Source organism: Melospiza georgiana, chromosome 6, assembly GCF_028018845.1.
Source record: "Melospiza georgiana isolate bMelGeo1 chromosome 6, bMelGeo1.pri, whole genome shotgun sequence".
Taxonomy (NCBI): Eukaryota; Metazoa; Chordata; class Aves; order Passeriformes; family Passerellidae; genus Melospiza; species Melospiza georgiana.
Window position 1 is genome coordinate 19,003,772 of NC_080435.1, and position 10,717 is coordinate 19,014,488.

Below are 10,717 nucleotides of genomic sequence, written 5' to 3' on the forward strand. Positions count from 1 at the left end.
CATTGGGAATGTTCTTCCTGAGATTCCTTAGTGCATCTCCAAAGCCCTTCATTTCAGTTTGGCAGATGGAGAAAAAAATACATGTGACTGAAAAAAGCAATCACAAAACATGAGGAGATGGACTTCAAGGGGTCACTGTTTCATTCACTGGGTTAATGCTAAAATCAGGTTTTACTGGAAAATATTGCTCTTTACTTTTCCTGGTTCTCTTGAGAAAAGCTGGTCAGGAAAGCATCGGATCACTTTTAATGGAAGAATTTGTATTTCCTGTGGGTTTATTTTTGCTGCCCATGTGGTTTCTTTACTTTCCCTGTCTTCATAGCTAGAAAATTTGCCTTTGTGCTAATGTGTTTGGTTTTTCTACCGTGGTCATCTCTAAGCAAACTTTGAAAACCACAGCACTGCTATCAGATGTTCTGACTAGCATTTTGTTTGCTTTTGTGCTGGCTCTGGAATAAATGGAGCTGATCCCATATATTTAATTTTGTCTCACATCAAAATGTGTGACTGCGTTTTATGATTTTTAAATTGAAACTACTTTATTTTGGGATCTAGCAGTAGCCAAGCAATCTGGTTAATTCATATCCTTTCTTAACAAAGGGATTTTAAAAAAATTATATTAAGGTTGCTGGCAGCCAGTGTTAGGAGTGTTTTTGGAAAGCTCTCTATTTTTTTCCTGTTGTCAGAGCTTCTCAGACAAAGCTAGAGTGTTTGGCAGTGCCAGTGAAGGTGGGAGTTTCAAGATGTTTTTTGAGTTGACTAACAAACAAGTTCCCTGGGCTGACACAGTGTCTCTCTGCTGAAAAAAATAACTTTAAAAATAAAGAGCATGATGAAATCTTTTCTAAACATTTTCAGGAAACAAATGTCCTGGGGTTTAAAGGACCTCGTAAAATGAGCGTGATCATACCAGGAATGAATATGGATCATGAAAGAGTTTCCATCAGACCACGAAATGTAAGTCTTACCAGCAGCCAGCACTAAAAATTACTTGAATTCTTTTTGAGGTAGAATTGGGGTTTTTTATTTGCACTTCTGAAGGTCTAGAAGTTAATCAAACAGTATTCAAACAACTGCAGAATAATGGGATGTGAGACTGCTTTTGTGACTCACAAAAGCTCTACAAATAAAGTATGTTGATAACAAAAGGTACAACTAACATTTATCAAACTGTGGAAAGAACTCAAATGCACATTTGCATTTAGATCCTCACAGCTCTCAGTTTCATTCATTGAAGTTGTTTTGAGGATTGAGGGTTTAGTCTTTGGGCCAGGATTGATGAATTTTTTCTTCCCTGTTAATGTATTTTTTGCCACATGAGCATGTTAAGCTGAAGCGTGTATCTGTGGTGTGTGCAGGAACATGAGACTCTTCTTGCAAGGTGGCAGAACAAAAACACAGAGAGTGTCATTGAGCTGCACAACAAAACCCCAGTCTGGAATGATGACACCCAGTCCTATGTTCTGAATTTCCACGGTCGAGTCACCCAGGCCTCGGTGAAGAACTTCCAAATTATCCATGATAATGATCGTAAGTAGAGCTCTCTGCCTTTCAGTGTAGGAGCAGCACTGTGTGCACAGTCTGGGAGGGATTCTGCCCTCACAGCTGTCATCTGAGCAGGTTTAATTGAGATCTGTGTAAGAGGCTTCAACAGTCTATACAGAAGCCATCGTCTCCCTGTTCTTGCAGAAAGCACTTTTTATATGTGTCTTTTTTTTTGACACTAACAAGTCTTGCAACCCTTTATCACTCAAGCTGTCCCTGCTTCTCGCTCTGCTATCAGCACACCCACTTGCATGAATAAGTGCTGTGAAGTTTGATGAGTGAGCATGTTTGGGTGGTATTTCGTTGCTCTGGGACAGAGGGTAGGGTTGGATGCCTATTTATTTAGTGAGGGCTGCAAACAGCAGTAAAGCCTTTTGCCTTTCCTGACCTTTCTGGCAGCTGACTACATCGTGATGCAGTTTGGCCGTGTGGCTGAGGACGTGTTCACCATGGACTACAACTACCCAATGTGTGCACTACAAGCCTTTTCCATTGCCCTTTCCAGTTTTGACAGCAAGCTGGCTTGTGAGTAAAGGGGCGTGGGTGAGCATCCTCTCGAAGGAAACAATTTGCCATATGATTCCCAATTCCTGCTGGTGTCGCTTATGGTCCATATTAAAAAGGTCAGGGAAAAATACAGTTGTGGAGGACCACTCTGTTGCTGAAGAGAAAGTTAAAGGAATCTTCTAAAAATTCAGGACATTCAGGAAATTGTATTTTCCTTTTTTTTTCTTTCCTGTCATATTTTTCTGGAAGTGACATCAAGTTTTTGTAAATAGGAGTTGTCTCTCACGTCCCTGGCTGTGTTATGGATGTGTGCCATGATATACTGTACCGTGGCTCCAGTAGCACCATGACAGTGGTGTCTTTTTTAAAAATCCAGAAAGGGAGTGAGCACTCCAAAAGTTTCTTTTTACATTTAAGAATCATTCCAAGGCTGCAATCGTACCTCAAGGTTGCATTCCTGCATCAACTAATCAGAGCTTCACATCATCCAGCATAAGAGAAAGATGAGGAAAAAAAAGATGCACCTTTTTTTTTTTTTTTTTTGATTGTGCAAGGATCTCATGTAGTATAAAGCCTGAAGGTTGAAAACCTCTACTGGACTGAACTTGATGCATTGCTATTGTACATGTAGTAGGGCATGATGAATTTTAATTGCAGTAGGAGGAAATGGAGAAGTGGAAAGCACAAAATAATGTTGCACAAGTCACTTGAATTCTAAGCTGTCATTATGTTTTAACATCTACATGCTTTTTAATTTGTTTCAAATGGAAATGTATTTGCAGTACAGAAAGGGAAAAGGAAAACATCTCGATGCCAAGAAAGCATAACTTATGTTGAATTTGGCATTTCATGGGCTGGGAATTTATATCCTTGTATTGCTGTGGTAATTCAAACACATATTTTGTATGAAGTGATATAAACAATTGGATAAAGGCACTCTGCAGAGAGTCTTATTATTTTGAACAGGCTGTGTAAAGCTGAGGAAGGTAAATGGAAATATTTTATTAAATTTGTCTGGCCTTTTGAGCTTTTACGATTTGTTGATCGCATTTTTTGAACTTTGAGCAACAACCACTTTTCATATTTATTTCCCCTTGTAAGAATGCTTGAAATCGATTGAAACTGTGTGTGTTGTTCTCTGATGTAAACGTGCCAGCTACTGAGCTAAATCCTTCTAGGCAAATCTAGTGTATGCTGCATACAAATGAGACACTGGCAGGACACAGAATAGCTTAAAATAGTGCAGATTTTGCATCTCCATTTTTCTGATCTATCTGGAATAAACAAACAAATACCATTTCAAAACAAAACACAAGCAAAGAACAAGCCATGGTTATCTTCTCTCCTGAACATTTCAAAAGGCAGGAGCTGCAGCTCTTGAAAGCACATTGTAAAAATAATGGTCACACATCTTTAAAAATAATGGTCTTGCTGCCATTTTCTGTGCCATGTTGTCCAAAGTGGCACGCAGAGTAATAGAATTTATATGTTCACCAGAAGGGTGTGGAAATGTGAGTGAAGTAGTAGCTTTGTTTTATACTGCATGTATTCAGGCCCTCCTTTTTATTCCTTATAAACTCTTGCACTGCACAACCAGAGATTATGTAATGTAAAAATGAGATCAAATCTGATTGTCTCATAGTTGACAGGCCCTTTTTGACTGCAGGGGACAGGCCATAAAGCTCTCCTTAAGGTCGTGCCATTTGGACAGTGTCATTTCAACTAACAAAAGAAATATGCTCTCTTCACCTTTGCCTTCAGCTCTCCTTCCCAGTATACAGGCAAAGGAATTTCAGATAAGAGATGAAAATAAATAATTGCCAGCATTTTTTCTAATCTTTTAAACAATCTATGGGAAGAAAGTCCCATAGTGTTTTGTTGATAGACTCAGCATGTCAAATATTCTCTTTAATTAACAGGAAGCTCTCTTTCTTTTTCCCCTCATCTTTTTGCAAGGAGCTTTTCCATGCAATGGTATAAAAGGGGAAGACACCTTTTGTTTGAGAGAAAGGAGCATCAGTTCCCTCCATGAATGATCCAAGTGCTGAGTCATGAGCTGCAGGGTGATGCTTTGGCTTTGCACATGAGTGCTTTGTTTGTAGCTGGTGGTTTCCCACAGTTTCACATCCCCATCTGTCATCGCACTTTGGATTTAACAGAGAAGGCCCTTAGGCCTTTGCTTACCTCATCTCAGCCTTTAAAAACCAGCTCCAGTGACCACCAGAATTTTTTGTTTGGGCTACTGCAAAGCCAGTCAGGGATTCCCAGTGCTGTTATTTAGGTGTGATGTGATCTGAAGAACTCTGCAGCATGGGATTGGCTGAATCTGCATGGCTGGAATTCTGTGCCTTGCCAGTCACACTTTAGAGCCTGAGAAAGTGGCACCTGACACAGTTTTCTGCCTCTGTCCCTGCACAAGACTGTGTCAAAGGAGCTGAGTGTCTCGTGGTGCAAACACACAATCTGCTGGCTGTAGTGGTGGAGCTGCTTTGGGAAGGGTTATTTTTAACCCAGATCATAACAATGGTCTGACTCACACCATGACCCCCCAGGGAATTGGCACGAAAGGAAACTCATGTACACTGAACTCCTGCACACGGGTGAGAATGAGGGGCTGGGGAAAGGCTGCAAGTTCAGCTTCTTGGGACAGTTCTGCTGCCAGCACATTGTGTAACTTCACTCTCACTGCATGTTCTTCCCAGCCAGGTATTTTTTTTTTAACCTGTAACCATGCCAGGAGGAAAGTGGTGACTCAAATTCCCATCATCTTAACAGAGTCTGACAGGGCCATCAGCCAACGAGCTGCTGAGGGAAAAGCTCCCCACGATAAATGGAGGTCACTAGAGGGGGATGTTAACCTTGGACTAGGAATGAGGAACTCTCATTAAATCTGGTTCAGTTGGAATAGGATTTGCTCCTAATGCCCTTTGCCCAAACCCTAATTCCTCAATATTGGTGAGCATGGTACTGGGTTTGATCCACTTGGCCTTCACCATCTGCTCTGGAAGCAGTTTCAACCATTAATTTTGAATCTATAGAATTTCTGATGGACAATTTTTGCTGGATATTTTTTTGTAAAGGTCACATGCAAGGTGATGCCACAAGCTTTCCAGCTCATCTCTAAATTTTGTCCTCTTAACTTGGAAAAGTCAAACCAAGTTCTGTCATACCTGAAATTACATTTTCCTCACAAAGTTACATTTTCTTCCCCATCAGTAATAAAATCTTGGCACTAGTGAGTATTTTCAGAGACAGATGCACACTGAAGTAACCAAGGAGTAATTAGTGGTGCACTCCTGTTAGTAACTTCTGCTGGGCCTGCATTCAGTGTGCAGCAGGGCATAACCTTGTTTATTCAGTGTGACAAAGAATAGAATGGCCCCGAGCTGTGTATTTCCTTCACACAGTCTTAGTGAATGTTTGGATATGGTAGATTTAGTGTTATTTAAAATCCCAATATTGATGATTTTTTGCATCTGCTGTTGATTTTGGCAGAGTTGTAAACAAACTCCTTGCCTGAATTGCTTATGGGCAAATGCTGCATGCTTTAATGAGAGTTCTTAATCTAACTTGTCACTCTGTTTACATCAAACAGTTTCTTCCTGGCCCTTTATCTAATTTTCTTCATCTCTGATGTTCTGTTCCTTCTCATTCTCTTTACAATTCCTTTATCTGCTCTTCAAGGATGTGCAGCTCAGAAGTGTTTGACAATATTGCTCAGTGATCTCTCCAGAGATGAATAATGCCTTTGGTGCTCATTCAGTGATGCTCCTACAATAGAAGCCTTATCAGAGGGGTGAATTTGGCCCTTTGGCTTTTCAGTAGAGTAAATTAACACATTAAAAGGTAGCAGATAAAAAAGCTTGCCTAAAATATAATCAGAATTTTTCTCAGTAAACATTCAGTTTCCAAAGCATTGGTTGCAAATCAATGAGCAGAGCTGTCCACAAGCCTCAAGGCAGGCTGTTACATTCCCTTTGTAGTACTGCCTTATTTTTCCTTTTTTTTTTTTTTTTTTTTCAAAAGGTCAAAAGGTTGGAAGTGATTTTGTGAGCTGAATTGTGTTGGTGGCCTAAAATAATTTATTTTTTAGAAGCTAGGCATCTGTAGGATAATATATGGCACATAAATCAGTAATGTCATAGGCTCTTGTTACAAATTCTGCAGTTAAGAAATCAGTGAGAATGGTTTTGTAATAATTACTGGGCAAATCTGTTGCTATTCAAGTTGCCTTACAATAGTGCTGGAGTTCCCAGCTGGCTGTCCTCATGAGGTCCTAGCACTGAAGGGGCTGGAGTGAAAAGGGCTCTGTAATAAAATCTGGTGGCTGCACAATTGAAAAATATCATTGTGGAGTCAAATGACACCAGAGCTTTATCAGTCATGGGGAACCAAGGCCATCAATTCAAACTTTCTGAGGTTTTGCTCCCTTGTGGTGAACAAAGGAGGGGCTTTAAACAAGCAGAGACATCAGTGAGTTCTCTAAAAGTATTGGGCATTAGACCTACTTTTCTGCTGTTAAAATCTTACCCCTGCCTGGGTGATGCCCTTTAAAAGAAATCAGAAAATCAATCCAGTCCTTACTATGGAAAATCATTCTCAGTTCTTGTGTCATAGCTTTTAACAAATTTTATTATTAATTAATTTGTGATTTCACATAAGGATAAAACAAGGATGGGGAAAGAAGAGTTTTTGCCCTGAAGGGATGATGAGTCTAGACCAATATCAGAGTATTTTGTCTTTGTTTATTGCAGTAGGACAAGACATGGGGTTGCCTGGTGTTCTGGGCAGAGGAGGTTTCTCCTAATGTATTGCAGGTGTCAGAGAGAAGATTTTGGGTTTGATCCTGTGACACTCCAACCATTTGCCCCATACTATCCCATTGCTCTCCTAAAACATCATTTGTGAGATTTTTTTTTCCTGCTTTTACAGAAGCCTGTGCTCACCAATCAGATATCTTTGCTTGGCAATTAAGGACAGCACAGCAGTCACCTTTATTAGCATTATGGGCTGATGACTCAGATTTCTCAAAAGGCCTTCTTTTGATTACTAGAATGAAGTAGTTTTATACATATAAATCTTGCAGTAGAGTTAATCTAACTGTAGGTGCAGGCTTCTCTTGTATGTGCTACTTAATGAAATCAGGTTCCTGTTGTTCCTCATGTACAAAAAGTACCTTCCAGGGTTCTGTTCTGTAAGTGTTTGAAATTAATTATGTAGTTATTCTTCAGTTCTTTTTGTTGCTCGCCAAGGAACTAAGAAAAGAATTTGCACAACTGTCTCACTGCTTTGGTGTTTTGCTATGAACTATAGCTCAGTAGCTGATACTCACAAATGCCTGTATATTGGATGAAAATGCATTAAAACTTATTTTGTATGTTGTATTTTATTTAACTGCCTATCCATTTTCAATTCCCCTTTTTCAGTAAGGGTATGTTTATCTGTACCTTTACTGAGAAGATTTGAATTGAGTGGCTTTCCTGAAACTCTTTAATGGAACCACCACTCTGGTTTGCTGAAAGGCTCTAGGAAGAGGACACTGTTCAAAAAATTATGTGTACGTTTTTGAGAAGAAACCTTCCCTATTGGATTATAAAATAACACTGGAAGCTTATCATGTTTTTATTTAAGTCTGCAGTGGCAGTTTGAAAATTACTCTGACAAAAGCTTGGTAAGCACATGGACTGTAACAAAGTCCTGCTTGAGAGTCAGAACCTCACAAGTACCTGGAATACTCATGATCTATTCTGTGCTTGGGTACAGGCAAAAAAAGTCCTGAAGAGTCAAAATCTGTGTTAAAGTCAACACAGCCTTCTATGCTGACAGCACAGGCCTGGGGATTGGGTCACCTGGGCTTTTACCCCAACAGAGTGTCTGACTTTGTGCAAATCTTGGAACCTCTTTGTGCCTCAGTTCCACTGAGTTGAATGGAACTCCTGGGTTTTGGCCTGGCTGTGTCCATCTCTGTTCTGCTGGGAGGATTTCCAGGAGTGCTTTGAGGCTGCTGGGTGACAGGTGGTGTTGCCATGCTCAGAACTCAATTTAATGCTCCCTGAACCAACCAAAATATGCAATTTTCTGCTGCCTGTGTAGAAGCCACGTAACTAACCAATCTCTTAGGATCAAATCTTGACGCTGTTGAATTCCTGTCAATGATTTAAGTGAGGCTTCAATTTTTTTTACCTTGTGTTATTTTTGGTCCCTGAAAGTGCAGAAAAAACCAGTAAGGACAAACCATCTGATACACTATTCCTTCTTGACAGTGTGTGTTGTTGGTTGTGTTTTACTTTCCAGCATCTGTTGTTTTACAACTATTATTCCTGAGCACATTACAGAGATTCACTTAATGCAATCACCTATTTATGCTTTTGTGTAGGAAACTGAGACACTTGGCAGTTGTGCTGCAAATTGCCTTTTTGTATTTTTGTTTGCTTTTTTCCTTTCCCTTGGATGTGACTCAGTTGTTCAGAAGTATTGTTACTGCCCACTTTGACTCTGTCATGCACATCTGATTTAAAAACAATGAGCCTCATGATTTCTGACTACCTTTATACTCAGCTGGGATGTTTACAGTGTTTCTCACATTTCACCCTGCATCTGTGGCTTCTCACTGAGGCTGTCCCAATTGGCACAATGCCATTAGAAGTGTCAGTAATTTATGAAGTGTAAGAGTAATTCTCAAAGTAACAGAATGTAGTTTATAAACATTTTTATAAATTTTAACATTAAAATCTAGCTAGGTTTAATGCCTACCGTTTGGATGAAATTGCAAGGAGATTATTTGTTTAAAATTTTCTTTCCTTAAGCTTGGTTTGCAGCTTGAGCTGGCATTTAGGAGATATAGGAAGCTTTAAGAAGCTTCTGATCCTGCAGCTCCATGCAGATTGCCAGACTGTGACTGCAGCAAGCTGCCAGTGTGATGAGGACACACTAAGTGATGAGAATTCCAAAGTCCTGGCAAGAGTGCACTTCTTAATTCTCTCAGGCACTCTTGGACATCATGTAGGAATAATGTACCTTTCCTATATTGACTTACTTACCAAATAACAGCAGGAATATTTTCACTCCCTTTTAATTTTTTTTTTTTTTAAGGCCTAGTATCTAGGTAAGTGTAATCTTAACATTTAGTCTTGATGTGCTGGAAAATTACATCATGAGATCACTTATTCTGCCAGTGCAGAAAATCTCACTTATACAAAACCAGATTGTGTTGGGTGGGCTTTGGCCACTGCTCCTGGAATCAGAAAGGTTGGAAAAGTTCTCCAAGGTGATCAAGTCCAGCCTTTGATGTTCAGTGTTCAGACAAGTTTATGAGCCCTGGCAGCTCATAGCAGGAGGTCTTCATTCCAGTCTGGGTCAGCAGAAGATGACCCAGTATTACCATCCTGTTCTCTCCCCTAGGGAGAATCTCCCAGCCTTCTAGGAATAGAACTTTGTTGATCCTGATGTGTCTTTAAATATTACAGCATTTTTTAGCTATTTTAAAACTGTTTTCAAAGATGTGGTTTAAGCTCAAATAAAATAGTCTTTCAAGTAGTTAGAGGTGTACCAAGTGGGCTTGGTTGAGAGGCAGCTGCTTTTTCAGCAATCTCCTCAGCTGTTGTATGAGCAGAGCTTGATAGTCCCGCTGGAAAATGCATAACATAGCTATTATATTATATATCTATCTCAGCATATTATATAATAATATGCTTTCCTTGGGTTTTGCCCAATGATGCTGCTGGTTTGTGCACCACGACATTTCTTTCTGAAGGGCAGAATTTCCAGTACTAAATACAAATAGAACCCTGTTTCCTGGTAAAGGCTCTGCCTCATTTCCTGCTGCCTTACATGTGGTTTGGTATTTGTTACTAAAAATATAAACTTTCCATCCAAGAAAAAAAATAGGATTTCTAGACAAAATCACTGACACTTAGTGCTGTATGCCTGGATTGGCAGAAGGCTTTTTTTGCCAACCAGAAATGTTATTATTCCTTACTGTTCCAGCTGTTGCCATGGGTGAGCACTAGGAGACAGAGGGTCTCCATTTTAAACTTCATTCTGAAGACTAAACTGTTTCACTCTAGAATTACTGGAAAATCAGACCATGTTAATTACAGAGTTTTCATCAGGCAATTAATCTGCACTGAAATTGAGTTTTATGCTGACTAATTTATGAGAATGACCTCAAATAAACATGGGAACACTGAGCAAATGTCAGGAACTGACAAGTTGCTCAGCAAAATATTTAAATCAAGTCCACTGAGTTTTCCTAAGTAAAAAATCCCCAAAACAAATGAGGCTGTATTTCATTCCTAATTGTATTTAGTTGGGGATTCAGTGTTTTGTAATGTGGGCTGAAGAGAAATTCTGTGTACTGTTAATTCTATTCTGCTTTAAAGTAGGGCTGCAGGAGTGATGTGTACTCTTACAAGATTTCTAACAGTGTCACCTCAAAAAGCTGATTGTGGAATATAGCTCTAACTGAGGCATTTTCAAGAGTTACTGAGTCCAGTGATACTATCACAAGGTTTTTGTTGGTTTTCTTTTCTTTCCAAAAATACCCCTAACCTGTTTTCAAAAGCACTATTTATTCTGTCTTTTGGACTACATTGCACAAGTCCATGGGGTTGAATTCCTATTTGGTATCCTTTCAAACACTTTCTTGCAGGTGGTAGATGCTTTT

At 39.5% G+C, this 10,717-nt stretch overlaps 1 protein-coding gene across 7 annotated transcripts in view; it reads left to right on the plus strand.

Annotated features, from left to right (window-relative positions):
* Positions 1–3,085, plus strand: part of TUB (TUB bipartite transcription factor) — a 132,531-nt gene extending 129,446 nt beyond the window's left edge. For all 7 annotated transcript variants that reach the window (XM_058025585.1, XM_058025588.1, XM_058025589.1 and 4 more), the window contains 3 exons: positions 859–957; positions 1,359–1,530; positions 1,945–3,085. In XM_058025585.1, the coding sequence (XP_057881568.1) occupies positions 859–957; positions 1,359–1,530; positions 1,945–2,078 (405 nt within the window). In that variant the 3' untranslated portion in view covers positions 2,079–3,085. The remainder of the gene's footprint in view (positions 1–858; positions 958–1,358; positions 1,531–1,944) is intronic.
* Positions 3,086–10,717: the final 7,632 nt, after the last annotated feature.